A 24,556-nucleotide genomic window follows, 5' to 3' on the forward strand; every position below is an offset into this window, starting at 1 on the left:
AGCACATGCTCATTGGTAAAATTGTCATAGTGGAGTGTTGGAAATGCTTTATGATTACTTTGTCTGTTTCCTTTCATCTCTTACGTTTCACTTGCTCTTATGTCACCCTCCATCCTACTGAGTTTCTCTCCTGTCTTGACCCCCTGTCTTCCTTTATTCTTCTCCTTTTTTCCCTCCTTTCTTCTTTCCCGTCATCTATCTGTCTGTCTTTTATCTGTAATTCTGCTGTGTTCTGTTGGTTGGTCTGTCCAGTGTGACTAATAGCATCTAGAAATGTGCAATTAATAGGAAAATAATCAAATTGCAACGACTAATCCAATTTCCAAATCAGAAGAGTCATGCATTTCGTTATCCATGTTGTGCAGAATCTCTGGCCCACAAATCAAGCGGCACACTGGATAGTAACTTTCATTATAATCAAGCAAACTGAAAAAGAAAACTATATACTAAAGCGCATCCTCATATGCTGCAGTTCATATTCACAATAATCAGCAAAAAATTACAATATGATTTGTTTCCTATTTTGAATTTTGAAAACTGTAACTGATAGCACAGTTGTCTTCAGACTTCTGAGCTGTTTGTCTCCACTAACAGATAAAAGACTGTGTGTGTGTGTGTGCTTGTACATATATGTGAGTGTGCGTGCAAATCTGTGTCTGCAGTCTGCTTTTATACAGCACACAATGGGCCCCATTCTCAGACAGTCACTTCCCTCTGTATCAAACCACTGAGTAGAAGGAAAGGGGGGAGTGTGTGTATGTGTGTGTGTGTGTGTGTATGTTTCTGTTTTGTGTAGTGTGTGTGTTTTGTGTGTGTGATGGTGTGTGTTTGTCTCCTCCTCCATCCTTCAGTGGAATGTGGCTCAGCCCTAGGTCTTGTTATCGTGGCAGATAGGGCATGGTGCCGGGGGGGTGGGGACTTGGCACATTCTGGGCAGCGTGCCCATGAGCGAGGCTGCGGTACGGAGCGCCTAACAGCTCAGTATGGAACCACTCACCCAGTCCGTCAGCCTGTCAGCCACAACACGGCTTCCCTGAATCCTATTGGCAATTAGCTTGCTGATATAAGGTGAAAGTCGTCCTTAGGGCTAGGTATTGTTTCTTTCTTTTGAAATTAATTGCATTTCACAATTTTGATACATTATTTGGGTAGTAACGTATTTCTGTGTAAAACTTCCACATGACATTGGCTTTGTAAATAGAATCTGGCCATAGTCAATTGTTTTTCTCAATAAAAATGTGGTAGCACTTTAAAATGGGCTTATTCCAGTGCATAAACCTGTGTATGAATCTATGGAAAAATATTAAGTAAGTAAGTACAAAAGTATGTAATAAAAATCTCACAAAAAGCACATGCTTAAAAGGGCGTAACAACACAACACAGACTGTATCTGTACAAACAATTATTTCAATACTTTGTATCTACATTGTTGTTACACTCTTGTAAATACATTATGAATTTGGGAGATTTTCATTGCATACTTAAAGAGCAGTGTTGTTTACTTAAAAATACTTTTGCATAGGTTAATAAACTGGAATAAGGCCATGCTAGAGTAAAAAAAAAAGCATACACTAGTAGAAAACCTGGGATCCCATGGTAAGAATTCAACATTAACAAGCTTTTGAAATGGTTACAGTACTGATAGTTATTGTGTTTCGATAGTCAGCTCTAGTCAACCTAGAGATTGGTTAGAGACATTTATTCTATTCTCACCAAGGGGACGTCTCACTGTTAGTTGTTGTTGTTGTTGTTGTTCTTATATGAGCATGTTACACTATGCGTGCAAATTCCCTTAGTGGCAATAAGAGTTTCATTTCAATGTCCAGCGTTGTCTCTTCTTGTCTCACACGGCTTGGACATTGTACATCAAAGCCCAGCCTGTGCAAAAGTTCCACAGCAGACATAATGGCCTTATGGGTAATGCAGTTTTAAGTTTGAACTCCTCTCCTCCTCAGGGCCTGTGTATAGAGATAGAGCAAACGCAGCAGGCCTCGGATCCTGCTGAACTACAAAGATGGAGTCAGCTCTCCTCCAAGGCCCGTGAGGAGCTGGGCACGCTGCAGTGCATCCTGGGTAGCCTGAAGGACAGTCAGGTAGAGTAGCTATCATCTGTGATATAGAAAGCCTACAGCTGTAAAGAAAGAAACTCATGTGGAACTTTTTCATCTTTACTGCGTTAAGCTTGACTGTTACTTACACTGTTGTTTAACATTGTTTGTAGGTGCGCATAGTGGAAGTGGAACGTTGGTTGGATGCGGTTCAGGAGCTGATGTCACGGGACGCGACGGGGCCGGGCGATGCAGAGAGGCTACAGGAGGAGCTTAACCAGTGCAAGGTCAGAGGGCACTGCATTCAAAAGCTGGAAAATGCCATTAAAATTCAGACTTATTACAACAGATTTTGACATACTCATGGTAAAAACAGTTTAATCTTAGTTAACTCAAAATGTAAATTGAAACTCCTATTTATTTGTTTACAAAGAGTATTCATTTTTAGTTCTCTATTACTTTGTCTATATCAGACACAGCGATCTTTTGGAGAGGAAAGATTTTACAATTTTAAATTTTAAACAGAATCCACTTCCTGAATTGGTTAAAATGAAAGTGAATTGACCTCCTACCCTGTTGAGAATATGATTTCTTATGTCTGCAAAGTAGAATAACTTGTGTCTTTGTCTTTCTCTCTCTTGCTGCTTCCCAGGAGTATGTGAGTGAGATGGAGTCAGTGGAGAGTTCATTGAAGCAGATGAGAGAGAATGTGTGCGCGGTGCAGGGGGCTGCAGTACCGGGACTGGCCAAGTGGGGGCAGGACAAGTTGGACGATTGCCAGGGCAGGTGGGACACGCTCAGCAAACAGGTGAGGAAATAAATGTTTAGTGTGCACTTGTTTATGTTCTATTTGTACCATGTGCATGTAATTCATGTGTGGGAGCAATAATACTTGTTTGGTGTGTATGTGCATCGCCCAGGACGCATGCCAGGTGAAAAGGGGGTTACAAAGTGCAGTCTTGTGTCTCATTAAAAAACCTAATCACATGTCTGTCCCTGTCCCTCCAGCTGCTGAGCCACCAGGAGCGTGTGGCAGAGAGTCAGGAGAGGCAGGTGAATCTGAGGAAGGACTTGGCGGAGATGCAGGAGTGGATGACCCAGGTCGACGAGGAGTTTCTCATGCGGGACTTTGAGTACAAGAGTCCTGAGGAGCTGGAGGGAGCGCTGGATGAGATGAAGGTGGGAATAGAGGCGCAGATGTACTGTAAGCCAAGGGAACGCTTATAGAAATACACAGGAGCGTTTAGAGAATGTCTTGTGTCAATTTGTCAAACAGAAAGTCAGGTCAGAATGAATCATAAGGGGATCATACAGTGTTTAAATGGAGTTTTATTTCCTGCTTTTGTGTTTTGTCTTTTGTGGTAAATTATCAATCACCTTTCTCTGTCACTGCCCCCCATGCACGTTCCCCTCTCCATCTCTCTCAGAGGGCTAAAGAGGATGTGCTACAGAAGGAGGTTAGGGTAAAGATCCTGAAGGACAACATCAACATGCTGGTGTCCAGAAAATCGCCCCCTGGTGGCAGCAGTGGACAGGAGCTGACCTCAGAGCTGGGCGGAGTACTGGCCAACTACCACAAGCTCTGTGACCGCTTCAAGAGCAAGTGCCACACTCTGGAGGTAGTGTGTGTGTGTGTGTGTGTGTGTGTGTGTGTGTGAGAGAAGGTGTGGGATGTGTGTGTGTTGGGGAAGAGATTAAGCATTTTTCCCAAACATGACTACATTTCACCGTTGAGAACGTTGTGCATTCTCCTCAGGTAAATGATGTAGGACTGGCTTGATTTTAGTAGTCCGCCTAAAAGATAGCTTCTCGAAAAATGATGAGTTGCCTTGTGGCCCAGCTATTTGTAAGCTCAGTGAGCCTGGTGTAATATATCTGTTTGTAATGATAAAAAGCTCTTTATTTACATGGAACCTGAACGTTTATAACATCAACTAGATAGATACCGGACCGGTTGTCCGTGTCATCTTATGATAAACAAAGTTATCTTTCATTTTTAAACACCTTCAGCCTCAGCCAGCATTGCTAGTGAGGATGCCAGATAAGGAAAGTTGTGCTGCACTAATAAGACTACTAAGCTATTGGCTTATTAAAAACAGTGTCCGCTTAGCCCTATAATCCTGCAAAATCATATACTTATACCACATCTTCAGGGTTTCTAGCTTGATTATTCAGTGTACCCTCTATGCCAAACTCCTGACATTAGAAAGAGATGCTGAAACATGAAGAGGGAAGCCGGGGGTCACAGTGCGTTTAGGTTGGCTACAGGCCTGAAGGCTAAGGTAGGTCTATTTTCAGTCCCAAGTAGGCAAGACTGTTACAGCTCAAACTAACATCAAAATCAGCAGTTCATATTTACATGCACCATAGTCCTAATGTGTGTTACAACTCGCATTTCTCATGATTCAAGATTAGAATGACAGACTTATGCGGCATGTCATTTCCTCGGTTCCCCCTTACGTTGATTCCCATTGGAGGAGGAGCAGAAGCTGGAGGGGAATACGGGCGAACCTGGTTCCCAGTGCTAATCCCCAGTGGAAGGTCAAAGTTTGGAGGGGCTGTGTTTTATATAGCAGCCTCCAGACACTGGAGGGTAAAGATCAGACACATCACCGAGTTACAGTTATGCCTATGCTTTCTCTTTGTCATTTGCCTGAAGTGCGTTAGTCACTACGACCCCTGTGTTCCTACCTGTATCTTTTGAGTTTTGTAGCATAATTTGAGGAGGAAGAGTTTTAAACATTTTTCATAGAAAGGCCTTACAGTTCAGTGTGTGTATGTGTGTGTGTGTGTGTGTGTGTGTGTGTGTGTTGGGGTGTATGTGTAGGAGGTTTGGTCCTGCTGGATGGAGTTGCTTCAGTACTTGGACCTGGAGCAGAGTTGGCTCAACACCCTGGAGGAGAAGGTCCAGGGTACCGACAACCTACCAGAGAGCACTGAAGCTGTCAACGAAGCTCTGGAGGTACACACACACACACACACGCACACTTTTAACTCATCTTTCACTCTAATACTTACACTTTTTGTTTTTCCCTTACCGCCTCTCCCTGTTAATTCTCAAACTCGTTTAATATCATAACTCTGTTAATAACCTCACTGTCTCTGACCCGGCCTTATTCTAAATCTCTTCTGCTTTGTCTTGCTCTGCTGCTATATCTGTAGATAGCCTGCAGCACGGTTGTCAGAGTCACTTTAATCACACTGCCACTTCTGTAACATCACATAGTGATGAAGAAAATTGAAGACCCTCGAAGACAATGATTCCCCTGTTCTTCTTTGTCCTTGTATGTGTTTGGCTGTTTTTTTTCTTTTTCTCTCCCTCACTCTATGTCCCTCTCTCCCTTTCTCTCTCCCTCTCTCTTCCTCTCCCCTTGCTCTCTCTCTCCCTCTCCCCCCTCACCCCTCTCCCCCCATACCACTCTCCCAGTGTCCTAATCAGACTAACCCCTCTAGGTGGAGGCGGGGGGGGGGGGGCTGTCTCTCTCTCTCTCTCTCTCTCTCTCTCTCTCTCTCTCTCTCTGTCCGCTACCTCCGGGAAGGAAGAGGACTTTTAATGACCCGACATGACTGTTGCATCAAAAAGCGCTGTCACTCGGCGTGCTTCTCTCTCGCTTCTCTCTCTTTTGTCGTTCGGTTACCATCTTTTTTTCTTGGGTTAGCATCTATCGGACACACCCGGTCGAACAATTTCTTCATCTGCGCTCCATCCTGTCAGTTTTTCTGTCTCTCCTCACTCTTTAACTCGCACACGCACACGTACACACACTTTTAGTCCTCACTCATTCACTTTCTTTTTCCTCTCTGGTGTTTTGTGTTCCTTCCTGAGTCTTTGGTCACTAATTTTGATCCTACGTTTACCTTCTTTTTCTGTCTGCGGACTTGATGCCGGGGCTTAATTTTGGAGTAGTGAGGTAGTTTTATCTTTCTTTTTGTGGTTGTTGGTGGTGATTGTGATATGGCAACTGTTTTACTGTTTAGTTTTTTTTAGAATTTCGGTTCTCCCTCTCTTTCCTTCCTTTTTCGTTGTGTTTCTCGCTTGTTTCTCTTGATTCTTTGGTTGCACGGCTGTGATTCTTCAGTCGTATGTTTACCCTGTTGGTCTCTGTCCCTCCATCCACCACCAGTCGTTGGAGAGCGTGCTTCGTCACCCCGGGGACAACCGGACGCAAATCAGAGAGCTGGGTCAGACGCTGATAGACGGAGGCATACTGGACGAACTCATTAGCGAGAAACTAGAGGCCTTCAACTCCCGCTACGACCAGCTCAGCCACCAGGTCAGCACCCTCTCTTTGTGTGTCAGCGTATGTGGTGTGTGTGTGTGTGTGTGTGTGTGTGTGTGTGTTGTTTTGTTACTGTGAAAAAAAAATAAGATGGCATCATTTGCTAGTTATGTATTCAATAAGAATTAGGTGCCTCTACATGTTTCCTATGAAAATTTTTTCTTTTTACTGTGTGAATATGGATTTGAATACTTCCCTTGCAAATATGAGCATTTTCTTCTTAAACCTATAGGCTGTAGACAGACAACTGTAACTGCTCATATCCGTGTTAAGGTCATATTTAGGGATAAGCTGGTCACATTCGTCTTCATACCTTGTTCAGTAGAGCAGAAACCAACAATATCTGGGATAAAGTGTTTACATGCCTGTGTATAATGGCTAATAATAGACTATCCCGGCTATCAAACTCAGGTTTTTCTTATTATCAGGATATGAACTTACCCTTATCCTTACTGTGAATGGGGAATATCAGAATAATAAAGTGTTTTTAAATGCATTGATATACCCCACTGTGGGTACATGAAGCTGCCATTCGCTGTCTCTGCCCCCTCAGGCTGTGAACAGGCAGATCAGCTTGGAGCAGCAGCTGCAGACGCTGAGGGAGAACGAACAGGCGCTCCAGACGCTGCAGGAGTCTCTGAGCCAGCTGGACCACACGCTCACCTCCTACCTCACCGACCGCATCGACGCCTTCCAGCTCCCACAGGAGGCACAGGTACGCACAGGCACACACATGCATAAACACACACACACACACACCCAGGGGAGCTACTGGAAACTTGGGGCCCACAGACAAGACGTGACACCAAGCCTGATGCATCTCACTTAGCACAGGATCACTTCACTCGTCTGAACCCCCCCACTCCAGTTTGATGCCCAGTGAAAGTCTGAAAAACTAAATTATCTGCATTTAAGGCCTAAAAAAGTCTGAAAATTCCATAAATCCACTGTTAGATTAATACCGAATAGGGTTAATGAAACAATATACAAAACATGTTTGTTTTTTTCTTCTCATAACTGCTTTCCTAAACAGAATTGGACTTCCTGGCCCTTAACAATTAATGTCCTGGTGTCTTTTTTTTTATACTGCCCATTTATAGTTTCACCACTTTCTTAAGCTATATTCAATCAGAAAAAGGCTTTTGCCAGCTTTGTTTCTTTATTTTGGTTGCTAAATTGGTCTTAAAAGTCAATAGCATTAAAAGGTAGCATTAAAATTTTTTAAAAAGTCTTAAATTTGGCTTTCTGAAACCTGAAGATACCGTGTTAATACACATACATATTCATATGGGTACACATACTGTATATACACACTCAATAAATCTTCATGAATGCCACAAGGGGGCATTGAGTACTGATTCCCACCTCTCCTCCAGACCATTGCGGCAGAGATCGCAGCCCACGAGGTGACAGTGGAGGAGATGAGGAGGAGGAACGTGGCCAACCTTCCCCCCGCCACCACCGACGGCAAGGCTGTCCGCGGTGGGACCATGCTGGACCAGCTGCAGGTACCACTGCCTCCTACTGGAGAGCACCAGGAACTGCAGGCTCTCTCCTCTTTGTTTTGTGTGTTGTATCAGCTGTGGTGTGGTATCTACTAACTGTAATCACATATTTAAGCCCTTATACAGGACTGTGCAAAAGTGCCAATTCATGGCACCGTGGTAATGCTAGTGGTGCAACTGTGTGTCATCTGATTTGTGATACAGTTGTATTACTTTGTTCACCCCTCCCTTTGCCTCCTGCAGAGGAAACTGCGGGAGATCTCCACTAAGTACCAGCTTTTCCAGAAGCCTGCTAACTTTGAGCAGCGCATGTTGGACTGTAAGAGGGTCCTGGATGGCGCCAAGGCTGAGCTGCACATTCTGGACATCAGGGACCTGGAACCGGACAAAATCCAGGCCCATCTCAGTGGCTGCATGGTGAGACCCAGAGCTTTGTCTCGCTCTCTTTTACACTAACTTGGTGTAAATGGTTTATTTGCAACTGATGAATTGAATTGTACTTTGCACATGGGTCATATATTACAGAAGTTCTGCAAAGGATACATAAACAAATGTCTCTGCCACCTAGCCTGCCTACCAATTTCTCCAGAGACTGAACAGTGTTTTGCCACACACACACACACACACACACACACACACACACACACAGACACACTCATCTCCTCTCTCTCTTCTCTGTAAAGAAACTGTACAAGTTGCTGAGTGAGGTGAAGCTGGAGGTGGAGACGGTGATAAAGACAGGCCGACAGATTGTCCAGAAACAGCAGACGGAGAACCCCAAGGCCATGGACGAACAGCTCACTGCTCTCAAGCTGCTGTACAATGACTTGGGGGCACAGGTAGCTCCCTCCTGACAAGTTTACTACAAATCGACTTTCCTTCGTCTACAAATGAATCCGTATACAGGACAGCGCATGTTGCAAGTAATATCCATTTCTGAGGCCAGCGAAAGCCAACTCTGTTTTCCGTCTCTTCCCAGGTGACAGAGGGCAAGCAGGACTTGGAGAAAGCTCTGTCTCTGTCTCAGAAGTTCCACAAGGAGAGCGTCGCCCTGCAGGACTGGCTGACCACGAACGAGGCTCAGCTCCAGCAGAAGAACAACTCCGGAGACATGCCGGCCGACATCGACGCCGAGATCGCTTGGGCCAACGTGAGTAGTCATCCCTGTGTGTTGTATGTCTGTGTGTGAGATTATGTATGTGCTCTTGGGTGCTTTTTTATTTATTAAGAGGAGTTGGCAGTCTACTCATTTTTGGGGAAGAGAAGAAAGCACAGGAGAGAAAGCTCGGGTTTTCGATTTTTCGTTTCGATCCTAGGCCAGTGGGGGCAAAAATTTGACATTAGCCGTATCAAACAAACTTGGTTCAGGGAAAATTGAAATCCCCATGTTAGCAGAACAAAATTTATTATTATTGATGATTGAGAATGAGTATTCACTTCTACTGTACTGCTGTATGTTATATTTATGCCTGTGGTAAGTTTGAAGTTGTTTAATGTGTGTGTGTGTGTGTGTGTGTGTGTGTATGTGTGTGTGTCTCCCCCAGGGCCTGCTGAAGGAGTCGGAGCGGCGTAAGGCGGAGCTGTCTGGCCTGATGGAGACCAGCGCTGGGCTGCAGACTCTGGTGGAGGGGAGCGAGGCTCAGCTGGAGGACAGGCTCTGTGGCCTCAACGAAGGCTGGGGCCACGTCCGCACCTGGACCGAGGACTGGCTTAGCGCCGTGTTGGTGAGCGCAAACATTGTACACGGTTTAATAGAGGGAGAATTGGAAGTTCATTTTATCCTCTGTGTATTTTCTTGTTGCTGGAGAGAGCATTGCCATAAAATAGGATTGAATAGAGCAGCTATTCTTGAATGGATAAATTTAGTAGTTTTTCCTCCCTGAGCCTAGCGTGCTAAGAATGTAGTAAGAAATTCTTCATCATTTATAATACTAAGAGACTAAGTGCATTTAATTAATTTGAGCACAGATGACAAGGTCACTGGTCATTGAAAACCTGGCATGGAAAAATGGCATGGTAAAGTGCTCATATGTTTTTTAACCACTCAAGTGTTTGTTGTGAAAGTTGGCTGCTGGTAGACCTATGAAATTATCTTTGAAATTATAACCCAAATAATAAATAAATAAAGTCCCAAATGATAGTAGTAGCTGGTCAAAGCAAAACCTTCAAAGCAAGACCAAAACAAGGACATGCAAATCAGCTCTTCAATAAAAAATATAACATTTGAGCAAAGACAAAAACAAATGTTGGCTGTGGAAATTGTGCAGTAAGTCATGGAAAGGTTATGGAAAACTTGTGGAATTTAATTACTAAAAATGGATCCCTTGTGGATGAAGTAGAAAATGGGGAAAATAGAGGAGGACCTTTAGACAATGATGATATTTTTTACATTTTCATAAAAGCACTGAGCCTTTCTTGTTTTTCTCTTTATGTGTGCAGAGCCACCAGAATGAGGTGGAGATCTTTGATGAGAACCTGGCCCACATCAGCACTTGGCTCTACCAGACCCAGATCCACCTGGACGAGGCTGAGCGGCTTGCCCCGGCAGAGAGGGAGAGGGTGGTCAAGGTGAGGGGAGAGGTAGCGGTTATGGTATGCAAAAAGAGAGACGGAAATGAGTGGTATGTATAAAAGAGAGTAAAGCTAAGAGACTAAGCTCTCTGGTCTGATCTGAAGCCACAATGTCATCTAGTCTGAAGAGAGAGAAAAGACATACTGCTGAAATGGATATATAAATGGATGGATAGCTAGTGTGCGGTCTCTCCTCAGGGAATGCTGGAGGAGCTGGAGGACCTCAGCCTGCGTGTGGACAACGTGAGGGACCAGGCCGTCATCCTGATGACCAGCAGGGGGCCCGCCTGCCGGGACGTGGTGGAACCCAAACTGGCCGAGCTCAACCGCAACTTCGACAAGGTCTCCCAGCACATCAAAACCGCCAAGGTACACATGCACACACTGTATGAAAGCTTAAACTCACAGCACCTTTTTACACCGACATTCATCACCACAAGTCCAATGTGGAATACAATCCAACAACAAATATCAAAAGGCTAACGTGTGAAATAAACTGAAAGCTTGTGGTACAGTATTTACAGTCAGCATCATGTATCTGTTTCTTGTGTGTTGGCATCTAGATGCTGACCAGTCTGGAGTCGGGCGGTGTGGAGATGAGCCAGCAGGCGCCTCAGCAGGTACAAGAAAACCTCATTAGTACAAGCTGCGGACGCAGTGGAAGCCATCAAATCAAATATTTTTGCAAAGCCAGTTCAGCCAGAGAAAAACGGGGTCATAAACAATTCATTTAATTCAAACTGGTAAAATGTTTGGGTGACCGAAATACATTGAAATAGCTGTCCAAAGTTTTTTGAGCACATCCTGCAAGGCTCTATTTGCAGTGAATGTGCTGTAGATTGCACGTAACACCAAGAAAATTACAACAATCGAGCACTTTGAGCATACAGATTATTATATTGACGCATTCTCTCATTCATTTATCATACCTTCTCTGTCTTAGATGTCTGAGGTGTCATGTCATCAGGTCATTCAGAGCCAGGAGACCCGAGTGGAGAGCCAGAGTCAGGCTCTTCATGTTGGGGCTCTGAACCCCAGCGAGGTGCAGGGCCTCCAGGCAGAGCTGCAGGACACACTCAGGGCCCTGCAGCTACAGCAGGACCAAACACACATCCTGGATGATGACAAGGTATATAAAGCCGACCTCTATGTTGTTTTGGATTTCTTTCTTTGATAGCATTTTGTTTTTGAAAAGTGCAAGGCGATGTTGATGATTAATATTAGTAATAGTAGCAGTAGCAGCAGGAGTAATATTATGAGATGCAGATGCAGAAAGAAGGGATTCCTACTGTGTTCTCTCATATCTACTCTACTGGGTTGAGCCTTAGTGACTTAGAGAGCCTGGTTAACATGGTAGTCATAGACCAAACATTTAAGTCAAGGGTTTTCAATTGGTTTGCCAAAACCAAATGAATATAGGAGTACATGAAAACACACACACACACAGTTCACACCGAAGAAATTTGCCCAGTGGTACCTCTCATTCTCTCCCTGTCTCTATCAACCTGAGAGGTTTTTGAGGGTTTCTATGAAGAGCATGCAGGACTATAAGCTGTATAAAGGTGTCAGCTGGTAAGGCGAGCTTTGTATTCCAAGGCCTAACAAGTCTGGAATTCAATCTGTGTTATCAAGGTTTATGACGTTAAACACACAGGCTGAGCAACCTGACCAATCTGCAGCAAGGTCAGCGTGCCAGTCAGGAAGTACTTTCTTCTTTCTAAACAAGATTTGCCTGAGAAGTGTCTGCCTCGTCTCCGTTCTGATCAACCCGTTCCTTATTGAAACAAGGGAGCCGTTTAGAACTGAAACCAGTTTCTGATTCCTACGTTTTTATTTCCCAGTTTTTTTCTTGCTCTTTGACTTTCACTGCTCATTGCAATGGAAATAAGAAAGAATTAAAAACAGTCTCCGATTTTAGTTTTTTGTTTTTGTTTTTAAATCGGATGTCAAACGCAAGTACTTGAACTCCCTATTTGACCTTTGACCTCCTGTGTGTCTGTACCAGATGGATGAGGAGAAGGCCAGTGTGGAAGACCTGCTGAGGAGAGGAGAGGAGGTGTTGCAGCAGACTGCGGACGAGGGCCAGAGGGAGGAGCTGAGGCTCCTGCTGCTCCGGCTGCAGAGCCAGTATTCTGCTCACAGGGTGAGTGAGACGCACCAAAATACACAGTAACTGTGACTTATGAGCAAAACTGTACTGCTGAAGCTTGGGCTCAGAGTGGGAATCTGGTTTGTGCTGTTTTATTTCTGAGAGAAAAGTTGGCCATTGTGCGGTTGCATTGTGTTTGTTCCTTGTGCACTGATGCAGTTTGCTGTCTGTCTGTCTGTCTGTCTGTCTGTGTTTTAGGAGTTGAGGGTGCTGCGAATCAGGCAGGTAGAAGTCTCTATGGAGTCTTCGTCCTCCCACAGCTTCACAGAACAGACAAGCGAGTTGTCAGCTGAGGTGAGAGATACATACACACTCACACTCACACACAGTCTCACTCTCACACACTCACACTGACACACACACACACACACACACACACACACACACTCACACACTCACACACACAGGTGCTAACTGGGATGTTACTTCCATCATTAAGGTGTGTCCACCTGTATGTGCTTGATTGGATGACTCCGATAGTTTACTACTGTGTGACATACTATATTGTTAAATTCAGTATCTTTGCATTGGAACAAGACAATTTTCAAAATTCTCCTGACTCTCTCTCTTTCTTTCTCTCCCTGTCTCTCTCTCTCTCCCTCCTGGCCTCCTTCCCTCCTACTCCTCTGTGGCCAGCAGATGTCTCCAGTGGAGCGTAGCGGCGCTTCCTCCCTGAGCCCCTCTGACTACCTGTTGGACATCAACAAGGTGCTGCTGGCCATGGCCGACAACGAGCTGCTCCTCAACTCCTCCGAGCTCAGTGGGGGGCTCTACGAAGACTTCTCCAGCCAGGAGGACACACTCAGGGTGGGTTGGCACTTTGGTAGCCAGTCTGCAAAGTCAAGTCAAACACTGCTGTTGTAGATTAATCAGAAAAATGTATTTTGTACAGCGCCTTTCTAAAACGTTTACAAAGACACAATTGGGTTGATATGATTTCTTCTGTTAGTGCCAGTTAAAGTACTAGCTGCTGCATTCATTCCTAGCTGTTCCTCCTACTGTTTTCATTCATACTTGTCTCTCTCTCTCTCTCTCGCTCGCTCGCTCTCTTGCTCTCTCGCTTGCTCGCTCTCTCTCTCTCTCTCCCTTCATCTATCCCTCATTTACTCTCTCCTAGAATATCAAAGAGAGTCTGGAGCGTCTGGGTGAGCAGGTTGCAGTGATCCACGAGCGGCAGCCTGATGCCATCCGGGACGCTTCGCCCACCGAGGTGGCCCAGATCGGAGACGCCCTCACGCAGCTCAACGCAGAGTGGGACCGCCTCAACCGCATGTACAACCACCGCAAGGGGTGGGTGCACCGACCGCACACACAACCAGTGTAACAGATCATATTGTACACACACTCGTCAGACAGCAGTGTGGTTGTGCTGAATCTAAATTTAATCAGACCTATAAATGAAGTGCTTTTAATAAAGCCCGTTTTCACAAAGTGCTTCACAGAGTGGCAAAGGACACAACAAATGTAGTGGGAAATGAGGGAAACAAACAAATTGGGATTATAAGATAGGAGGCCAAAGTTTGTGTGTGTGTCCGTGCACAAGTGCATGCAAATTTGTGTGTCAGGATATGACCTGACCTAAGCTGCAGAGACATTAAATGTCAGCTGTCTGCTAGTCAGGAGACAGCAGAGACAGATAAGCAGATAGGCCAGGGCACACAATCAAGCCACACTAGCACACACACACACACACACACACACACACACACACACACACACACACACACACACACACACACACACACACACACACACACACAGTGACCTTGATTACTATCAAAACAATTCCTTGGGCATAAACAATCTCATGCTCATGCACATATTCACTCACTTTGCTCTCTTGCTCATTCACTCACTCACTATCACTCACGCACTTGTACACACACACACACACACACACACAAACTTCGGGTGACCTTGATTACTATCAACATAATTCCTTCGGCATAAACAATCTTCATTTGCTGAATACAGTGTATGCACATGCTAGAATAAACTAGTAGGCTAATTTTGAAGATGGCACATAAATGCTGAAGCCTGTAATCACAATAACCTTTGGGCATCCAGAAAAATGTAAAGAACAGAGTATATTTGTAAAACTGTTCATCCAAAACACATTTCTTTACCTTGTCTCTATGTTTAGATTGGTTCCCCTCCAATAACCCCATTCAAACCATAGATGCGATAAAGATCTGTTCTTTGGATGAGGTATTTTAAGTAATCAGCCTCTTGGCCTTTGCTGATTTATGCAGTAGCATCACTGTAAACTTTCCAATGTGTTCAGGCGTTCCCGAGTGTCACAACATTTGCCGGTGTTTAATGGAGGTCAGGAACGGAGCGAGGTGTTTTTTTTCCCCTGACGTTTACATTTTTCCTTATCGAAAACTGTGGAATTTCCCAGCGGATTAACTTGGTTGTACCCTTGGAGAACTTAATTCCTTCATTTATCATCTCATTCTTTAACACTTAGTCCACTAATGCTTAAGCAAGAGCAAAGAAAATACTTGTAATTAGTTATTAAGAAGCAATCAAAACTCATGCCATTGCCATTATTGAAATCAAAACACTACTAAATGGACTCTTTTAAGTTTAAGAAGAAAAAGGAAATTAATTTTAATGTTGTCTTGGGTAATTTGAATTATCTGGTTCGCGTTATTGGGGAAATTGAATTCCACTTGATTGTTCACAGTGTGCAATCACATTTGCATTTGTGGGTTTGCTCTTGAGGAAAAGAAGGAAAATGCTGGCCTACGCACATCAGACAACTGAAGATACAAAGATTAAGAAAATCTACTTGTAAAAGAACAATATGCCCGCACGTTCGATTAATGCTGCCTTGGGGATTAATTCAACTACTTTTACCTGTCTGTCAGTTATACACCGACTGACACATTACAATACAATAGACATGACAACACAGGATCGACACAGTAGGTGCAGGCCCAAACATAACAGGATCTCACATGCTTTGCAGACAAGAAGCATTGTATGACAAAAGACTAGATATAAACACACTAAAAGTATACATTAAAGCTGCAAAATTGTGTAGCAGCATTGACATAGTTGACAATAGTGAGGGGGGTCATGAATGTCTGGTTTAACAGGAAGGGACCAACTTGACGCTGTTGTTTGAATGTGAATGGTTAACAAGAAAGACACCATATGCGTGTGTGTGCTTCCCTGTTGTGCTGCAGGAGTTTTGACCGTGCCATAGAGGAGTGGAGGCAGGTCCACTGTGACATGAATGACCTGAGCCAGTGGCTGACTGACACAGAGACGCTGCTGGCTGAGAGCACCGGCCCTGATGGACAGCTGGACCTGGAGACCGCACAACAACACCAAGAGGTCAGAGGGGTGGGGGTGGGGCTTCTGCGTGTGTGTTTTGTGTGTGTGTGTACATGTGTGTGAATGCATTTGGTTATACCACCCCAAAGAAATCCCCATGTCTAAATATATAAAGAATATATCGATATTTCAGTGAGAGTATGAAAAACTGATGCGTACATTTATCCAGGTAAACCGCCAATAACTGATACATAGAGCAACAATATGCCATGTGTTTATAAATTGAAAACAAAATGATTGCCATCCTAGTATACAATAGTAATATGTTTTACATTCGTGATTAAAGCAGCTGGAAGCGTTAGATAGGAGATAATTGGATTTTATTCCCCAAGGGGAAACAGATAGGCGCTCTATACCATACCTAATAAACCCAACACACTGCACATCAAACTGTTCATAATATAGAGCGAGGGAGTGAGAGACGTGGAACGAAGAGTAAGATGAGAGGGAGTGAGCGAGGACGGGTCTTTAATTTGCTTTGTTTGATTACTAAAGCGCCAATTTTGCTTCCACAGGGAATTAAATTCTTTGAAGGCCTGGCATTATCATTGACAGCACCATTATTAACACCTTTATCAGTGTGATTTGCAAAGCTGGAGCTGCCCTCCAGCTAGCTAGCTCCTTCAAATGCTTTTCACAGCCACTGAGAATGAGATGAGGGATCAAGTGGATGGGAATTGAGAGATCAATTAGCTGACTCACCCTTTAGCAGACTTTACGCTCCTACTTTATGGGTCTGTCTTGGCAAGTTAAATCTCTCTCGGTGCAAGTGGAGATTTGGCAGCTTAAATCTTGATTTGTCACAAATCATGCCTATGTGTCAATCGGAGATTTGCCCGGAAAGATGGACTTGAGCCCGGGGATTTGGCCCTGAGTGAATCGGCTTACGCAGTCCGATTGATCCCCGATTCCACCTTTTTTTTTTTTTTCCCCTCCTCCCTTCCTCCCACTCGCTCTCATTCCCTTATCCGTTGTAGGAGCTGGAGGAAGGCCTTGCCAGTCACCAGCCCGTCCTGGCAGTACTGACCCACACCGGGGAGCAAATAATCGGGCAGTTGTCGGCCCCCGACGGACCCCTGCTTGAAGAGAAGCTAGAACACCTGGGCCAGCGCTGGAGAGCAGTCAACCGTCAGGTCCTGGACAGACAGCGCAGGTAGCGTGTCCACAGCAGCCCACACGGAAACACATGGAAACACGGCAGCATGGGTTGGAGTGATAAGGAGGATAGATTCTAAATTGAATTTTGACAGCAAATATCATACCATTCCTGTATCTTGCTTATAGAACGTTGTGGTGCTACAGTGTAATTTAGCACAGAGGTTAGCTCTAGCTCTCCATCAGTGGCACACGTTAGCTGTAACCAAATTGTTGGCCCGCTTTCTTTATCAGCGTTTGGCAGGTAACATTATCGGTGCGGTCAATCAGTCTATAACTGTAATATAAATGTAAATGTTAGGATTAGACGTGCAACCTTGGGGAAATGGAGATCCTAATCACTATATATGCCTGTGTGTGTGTGTACTCTATGGGTTTGTGTCTATGCGTGCATGCATGTGTTCGTACTGTATTTGTGTGCTTGTATCTTTATGTGTGTGTGTGTGTGTGTGTGTGTGTGTGTGTGTGTCTGTGCGCAGGCTGGCTGCAGGGGACCCGGCCCTGTCAGACCTGATGAGGAGGACTGGGGAGCTGGCTCTGTGGCTGGAGCAGGCAGAACACGCCGTCAGCTCCCTACCCGTCACCGCCACCGACAAAAACCTCAAAGAACTCAAGGTACAGCCAGCCCCAAAACACATTCATATTAGTGTGACTCAGCTGATGTTTCACGGGGGAATAGCGATTTCTGCTCCTGCTCCACAGCTGACGGATGGTGCTATTTTTATGGTCAGCTCTGACGGTGTTTTTGTTTCCTTTTGTTCTTTTTCTCCCCCAAATCGCTTCACTACACCCAAAAGTTGGTCCCTGCATCTCAGTCACTGGCAGCTACAATACACACAAAGAAAACCTGCCCTTCACCACTAGTTTTGAACACCGCTGCTGTGATTGAGGAAATACAAACACTACCCGACACACATTCCCACCCGACAACGACCTCAGCCAGACTTTTCCCCTGCAGTATAAAAAACAAAGTGAAATGAAGTGTTGTATACAAACTTCATTCCCTCTTTGTTCTATTCCTAACATCAGTGCTTCTCTCTCACAGCATTCATTCTTGATTTCCCATTATTTCTTTCAATTCTCTCTTTCTTTTTCCCTTCTCTCTCATTTGTCAATAGATTTTACACTAATTAGATCACTTGTGAAGTCAAAGGTCAAATGCTTCCGTCTTTCCTGTAGGCCCTAGCAGAGGAAATGGATGCGCAGAACGAGCGCCTGGGTTGGCTGAACAAGCACGCCCCTCAGATTCTGGCCAATCCCAGTGTGAGCCCTCAGGACAGAGACCAGCATGTTGGCAGGCTGAGAGCCATCAACCTCAACTGGAGCAAGGTGAAAAGTGGCACCGCCAACGCATCCAAGTCCAAATTCCAACTCTGAACACTACTTTTAAATTGTTAATTATTCAGACTTTTCTTCTACTTTACTTCTTTTTTAGAATTGCCGAGTCCCTCCCTGCTTCCCTCCTTCCCTCCTTCCTTCACTCATTTCTCACTCCCTCTCTCCCCTGTAGGTGACCCGCGAGTTGCTGGACAAGGTCGGGGAGGTGGAGGCCAACCTGCAGAGCCACGGACAGTTCCAGGACAAGATGAACAGGCTGACTGACTGGGTGCTGGTCACACACCAGACGCTCACATCCAGAGGCCTGAGCCCTGCCCAAGCACAGGTACACTTTCTGCACTCTAAATACTAACTAACACACCTGAGCTGATTGAAAACACAGATAAAACACACACATACACACATATGCGTATACACTTAGTACCTGAAATGAGTGCTTTTGTCCTGCTGTAGGTTCTGGAGACCTCTATGAAGGAGAGGAAGAGAGACTTGGAGGACCTGTTGGCTCGTTCTATTGAACTACAGAGACGGCAGCAGCTATTGCCTCAGGAAAAGGTCCCAGTTGCCATAGTAACATAATTTGAAAATTTGCACTGCAAATTGTAACATGCAGTTAAAGCAATCATAGTATTTAAGTGACTTTCACCCACTTTGGGTAATTTCTTTTGCCAAAAGTATTGTTTTAATTAGAGTTGCCGTGATTTGCCTATTATGTTAAAGAGCAAATGTTTTCTGTTGGTCATGTTTTGTGCCAAGTGATTAATTATATATATATATGTGTCCCTTTATGCCTCCATGTGTATAGAGTAAGGTAGAGCAGCTGGCAGCTGACTGGAAGGCTCTGGATGGCCGACTGAGGGAATCTCTCCAGCAGCCTGTCTCTCCATGGACACAGCATGTCGTCCAGCACCAGCAACTTGGTAAAGCCATCTCAGGAATTCACTAATTTCACTATTTCTCTCACTTCTGAACCGTCATGAGCTCTATCTTCATAGTACACAAGGATGAAAAATCATGACACTATCCCCATGAAAGACAAACCCTTTTTATTGTGGCGCTGTGATTTTTGAGTCTTATGGACCTTCATCAGACGTAACATTGAAATGAAATGGCAAACATATATACACATACTCAAAATCCCTCAATGGCCCAGCTTAATCTGGAGGGTGACGATGTATGAAGAAGCAATCAATAAGGAGCGAACAACAAAGTCCTGTTAGTATATCAGCAAAACAAGCCCTGATGCCTCATGTATCCACGTTTCCTCTAGTTGTTATTGAGATGCCACTACGCTGTTAGACAGCACCTCCTCTCTCCCCCCTAATGTCTTTCATGTTCATTGCATCATTGCCTTTTAAAGAAGCTGTGTATGTCTACTTTTCAACGTTACATGCCGTGAGTGCCCTGCCTGCTCTCTTCCCTCCCTCCACCCCCAGTGTCTGCGGTCCCCTCGGCGGTGCAGATGGCCAGCCTGCTGAGCGAGGACCCCCACCACCAAACCCCCCACACCCCGGACACCGTGGCGCCCACCGACCTCAACGAGACGGCCACCGAGCTGGCGAACTGGCTTCTCCTCATCACCCAGATGCTCAAGTCCAACATCGTCACCGTGGGGGACACGGACGAGATCAGGACCACCATGGGACGTCTGCAGGTGAGACTGAGGGAGCGGAGAGGCGGGAGGGAAGTTGTGTATGTGTTTGTGTGAGAAACATGTTTTCTTTTTTTATTGCAGCAGTGGAGCTTATGTGACGTCTTTGCACTTTTGCTGTGATGATTTGAGAGTTGAAAGGTGTGAAACCCTATGAACTTATGCGCGCGTGTGTGTGTGTGTGTGTGTGTGTGTGTGTGTGTGTGTGTGTATGTGTACATGCGTCTTGCCCTGACAGGTGACTAAGAGTGACCTGGAGCAGCGTCACCCCCAGCTGGAGGACATTTTCACCTTGGCGCAGAACATCAAAAACAAGACCTCTAACCTGGACGTTCGCACATCCATCACTGAGAAACGTATGTACAGAACAAGACGTTTGCATTGAAAAAATATAATTTCCATTGAACAATCGCAAAAGCAGAGATATTCCTGCGTACAAATATATTAGCTGCACAACAGACAACAGCAAGGATGCAGTGTTTTCAGTATTTTTTTCAGGATTTGAGCATTTTTGGGGCTGTACTCATTTTTAATTGGTTAGGATTTGGAATTGTTTTCTTGCTTTTTCTCCTGCTTGTTTGCGTTCCTGTTCACATCTGTTCCTTTTTTGAATTCAAATCAATTTAACAGCGTCACCGTACTCTTTCTTTTTGTTTTTGTCTTTGCCTGTTGCTTGTGTATCTCTCCCTGTCCAGTGGAGAGGGTTCGCAGCCAATGGGACAGCACGCAGCACGGTGTCGAGGCACGCCTCAAGCAGCTGGACAACATGATTGGCCACAGCGACCAGTGGGAGGAACAGAGGCAGGAGGTGATGGCCCTGATTGGCCAGAACGAGGGGCGTTTCCACAACCTGCTCCAGCAGTCCAGAGATCCCCTGACCAAACAGCTGGCTGACAACAAGGTTAGGGAAAAGTTTCACCGCTAAACTTTCTCTCAATGTCCCTAGCGTCCTCAATGCCTTTCCTTCCTTTCCTTTCCTGGGACTCTGTATTCCTGTCATCATACTGTCTTAAGAGAGGGTAATACTCAAGAGGATTTGACTCTCCTAATAGAGAAAAAAAAATTGACCAAATACCTTTTCCTTATACTAGAGGCCCTTTATACACTTGTATAACTCTGCACAAGGTTGGATTGAATGAATAAATCACTTGTCCACAATACATCACTCTGGACCTTAATAACCTTTGTACACCCACATCATCCATCATTTTAATTTGAGATGATGACTTGGCTGAAAGTTTCTGTACAACAGATTGTGCTTCATCATGGAGTGAACCTGATACATTACAGTGACCAAACACTAGAGGGCAACTGTGTTTAACAGAATCCAGCATGCTGGCCACGCAGCTATCTGCTCTTGGTTTGTGTGGTCTTTGATAACAATGTAATGATGAGTAATTATCCAATTAAAGTGGTGAAATTTACCTTTAGTTGACAGAATAAGAGCCTGAGGGTCACATCTCAGATGACTTGTACACTCACAGTGAATTTCAAACCATAGGGTCTCGCTTTATGAGTACGAATTTGGTCTTAAGTGACCTGCTTCATTAAATAGAGGTTAAGCAAAAAAATAATGTCATAAGGGCTAACGGTACAATAACAAATTTATTTGTCTTTATAGGGCCCAGGGTTTAATTTAGTGTTTGTTGAGTCTAGAGAAGAGGTCATTAATATCCTTATGGGGCAATTTGTCTTACAGAAAGCAGATACCAAACAACAACATTATATAGAAAACACTGCATACAAATAAATGAGGCAATAAAATAAGGCAGTGCTGTACAGCAGGACCCTCCACAGTTGCACATATGGTTCAGTCACATCCTCCACATCATCAGTTTCATGATGATCCTAACAACCATCAATGTTGATTGTTTTACAGGCGTTCCTCCAAGACCTGGGCCGAGGCCAACCCGCCGTGGCGGCCTTCAACGAGCTGTCCAATCAGCTCCTCCGGGAGTATTCTGCTGATGACACCAGGAGGATCAAAGAGGTCACAGACAAGCACAATGGTGCCTGGAACAGCATCAACAACAGGTATACACACACACACACACATGCATGCACATCATACCATTTGATAGTATCACTCATCAGGGAGCTGACATTGCGGTCAATATGTAATCGTGAACCAGCATACTCATTGGCCGCTAGTTATATCCACAGATCTTGTGTGATTGACTACCAATGTTGATTGACAGGGCAAGTGACCGGCAGGCCCAATTAGACTGTGAACTGAAGAGTCTTCAGTCGTCTCTCAGAGAGCTGGAGGCCTTCCTCAAGTGGCTCCAGGAGGCGGAGACTACTGTCAACGTTCTGGCCGACGCCTCCCAGAGGGAGGAGCTATCTCAGGACTCTGCCCACGTCAAGGAGCTGAGAGGACAACTTGAGGTAGGCCAGTGAACTGAGACTGAAATAGTGTGTGTGTACCTGTGTGTGTGTGTGTGTGTGTGGTATCTGTGGACAGGTGCTAGCCTATTATCTTGGTGTCATCCTTCATTAATGCATCCTTCAGCTAGAGGGTTGGGGTGTGTGTGCGCACCCATGCGTACGCTGCTGGTTAAAGATGTGTGAATGAGAGGGCATGCAGACTGTGCGCGTGTGTGTGCTTGTATGCATGGACTGCATCTCATTGATCTTCTTGTCCTGCACTGCTTAGGAATTCTGAGTGTGTATGTGTGTGTGTGTGTGTGTTTGCTCTTCCTCTCAGTAGCTTGTCATTTACCCAGACCTTCCCTCAGGGATCTGTTGACACACATTATCTTCCACTTTATGTAACATTTTAATCCAAAATCACTTCACCTCACTCTTTCCTTAGATAAAGTAGGTACTAATCCTTTGTCACAGCCTACTGAACTTGAAAGGTCTTTTTTTTATTTTTTATTCTCATCCCGACAATCTCGTCCTCATCTTGTTTGGATTATTCTCTCTGGGGTTCCCATTCGTACGCCCTCCTTCTCTTTTCCAGAAAGGATGTCATTGATTCGTTTCCTGTGCATACAAGCTTCCTGTTGCACTTCAGATAAGAGCCTTGTCCCTGAGAAGGGAGACAACAATGCAGCAATGTCACACCTCTCTCCTCATCGAAAGCTTCACCGCCATAATGATGCTCTTAGTCTTGGATGTCGCGGTACTATCACTTGTGTTTCCAATATCCCATTCTTTAGTAGTAGTAAGGAGTAGTAGGCCAAGGTTGTAGAGTGAAATGGCATTGAATCACAGCATGAATGGCCACACCGTTTTCTGAGGATTCATTAACTCAGAATGGACATGAAGCAAGAAGACTTTTGCAGCTCACTGTTGAGGCCTAGCTGACATGTGGGTTTGGGTCTGATGCGATTCTGATGACTGGGGAGGGAAATGGGTGATATCAGGTATATCTGCCAATAGTAATCTATTTTTGTGGTATCGCTGTCAAACATAATCCATCATCTAGTGTTAAGAATTGAAATTCTTAAAAAAAAATGAACATGACGTGCTGAAATCTAATCTTAAAATCTGTGAAAGGATAATATGACCAGTAATGGCACACCTCCGGAAGATACACCAATATATCGGTGGATCTTTCTGGTCCACTGTCTTTCTCTTTATCCTGTTTCTCCTCTTATTTCCATCTCTCTTTCTCTCTGTCTGTTTCTGTTGTACAGTTGGAGTCAAGATTGATGGATGGCACTCAAGGCTAGAAGGTGGATTAATATATGAGAGAGAGAGAGAGAGAGAGAGAGAGAGAGAGAGAGAGACTCTTAGAGCACAAGTGTTGACATATAGGTCACATATATGTCATATATGTCAAGTTGCTCATCTTGCTTTACTCACAATTTTTGACCATAGGCCGTTGTCATTCCAGCTGTTGTTTCCATATTCAGCCCACAGATTTGGTGAGCTGTCAAGTGCAGTGACAAATACAAATTTGCCACATGAAATAATTGAAAAATTTAGAGGCTGAATTAAATATGAACAGGATCAAACACAGACAAATGATTTGACAGATGTAAGGCTGCAAAACTAGTGATAGGCAGGTTTTTAATCACAAAACAGCATCCTGTTGCCAGAGAACATTTGAATAGATTTTTGACAGTGTGGTGAAGTTTGTTGACAGTTGCTGGGACCGTTGCCCATTTGCAATATCCAAAAAGTTGCCTAGAGAATCACCACCATTATATCTTGCTGGTAATCCACTGTTAGCGTGTGTATTCTGAGATCCTGGATTGTGTTGCATCACCTTTCATACTCCACTGCAGTGTTGTGGTGTGACGCTAGCACGGGACCTGGTATCTAATAAGTCGGTGCCACACACACACACATGCACACACACATACGGTGGAAGATACAGCAATAATGGCTTCCAGCGCAAAGGGCAAAAGTCCACTCTGTTGGAGGGGCTGCTTTTATCAAACTCACCGTGTGCATGTGTGGCTGTGGGCATTACAAATGTGTGTGTGTGTGTGTGTGTTGACCGTGACAATATAGAGTGGGAGAGCGCATATAAGCCTCCTACAATCTCTTAGTGGAGACCC

At 44.7% G+C, this 24,556-nt stretch overlaps 1 protein-coding gene across 6 annotated transcripts in view; it reads left to right on the forward strand.

Moving 5' to 3' along the window:
- Positions 1-24,556, forward strand: part of utrn (utrophin) — a 182,619-nt gene that overhangs the window by 44,010 nt on the left and 114,053 nt on the right. For 4 of the 6 annotated variants that reach the window (XM_078289962.1, XM_078289960.1, XM_078289965.1 and 1 more), the window contains 33 exons: positions 1,956-2,093; positions 2,222-2,335; positions 2,701-2,856; positions 3,057-3,227; positions 3,476-3,667; positions 4,876-5,010; positions 6,173-6,322; positions 6,882-7,043; positions 7,705-7,836; positions 8,077-8,250; positions 8,517-8,672; positions 8,813-8,983; positions 9,378-9,557; positions 10,273-10,401; positions 10,603-10,773; positions 10,968-11,024; positions 11,348-11,533; positions 12,410-12,547; positions 12,752-12,847; positions 13,190-13,360; positions 13,671-13,843; positions 15,748-15,898; positions 16,876-17,051; positions 17,533-17,668; positions 18,233-18,382; positions 18,564-18,716; positions 18,845-18,946; positions 19,197-19,311; positions 19,828-20,045; positions 20,281-20,398; positions 20,738-20,943; positions 21,922-22,076; positions 22,241-22,430. In XM_078289962.1, the coding sequence (XP_078146088.1) occupies positions 1,956-2,093; positions 2,222-2,335; positions 2,701-2,856; positions 3,057-3,227; positions 3,476-3,667; positions 4,876-5,010; positions 6,173-6,322; positions 6,882-7,043; positions 7,705-7,836; positions 8,077-8,250; positions 8,517-8,672; positions 8,813-8,983; positions 9,378-9,557; positions 10,273-10,401; positions 10,603-10,773; positions 10,968-11,024; positions 11,348-11,533; positions 12,410-12,547; positions 12,752-12,847; positions 13,190-13,360; positions 13,671-13,843; positions 15,748-15,898; positions 16,876-17,051; positions 17,533-17,668; positions 18,233-18,382; positions 18,564-18,716; positions 18,845-18,946; positions 19,197-19,311; positions 19,828-20,045; positions 20,281-20,398; positions 20,738-20,943; positions 21,922-22,076; positions 22,241-22,430 (5,022 nt within the window). The remainder of the gene's footprint in view (positions 1-1,955; positions 2,094-2,221; positions 2,336-2,700; positions 2,857-3,056; positions 3,228-3,475; positions 3,668-4,875; positions 5,011-6,172; positions 6,323-6,881; positions 7,044-7,704; positions 7,837-8,076; positions 8,251-8,516; positions 8,673-8,812; positions 8,984-9,377; positions 9,558-10,272; positions 10,402-10,602; positions 10,774-10,967; positions 11,025-11,347; positions 11,534-12,409; positions 12,548-12,751; positions 12,848-13,189; positions 13,361-13,670; positions 13,844-15,747; positions 15,899-16,875; positions 17,052-17,532; positions 17,669-18,232; positions 18,383-18,563; positions 18,717-18,844; positions 18,947-19,196; positions 19,312-19,827; positions 20,046-20,280; positions 20,399-20,737; positions 20,944-21,921; positions 22,077-22,240; positions 22,431-24,556) is intronic. The other 2 variants (XM_078289961.1, XM_078289963.1) reach the window with 2 other exon arrangements.

This window comes from Centroberyx gerrardi, chromosome 18, assembly GCF_048128805.1.
Source record: "Centroberyx gerrardi isolate f3 chromosome 18, fCenGer3.hap1.cur.20231027, whole genome shotgun sequence".
NCBI classification, from domain to species: domain Eukaryota; kingdom Metazoa; phylum Chordata; class Actinopteri; order Beryciformes; family Berycidae; genus Centroberyx; species Centroberyx gerrardi.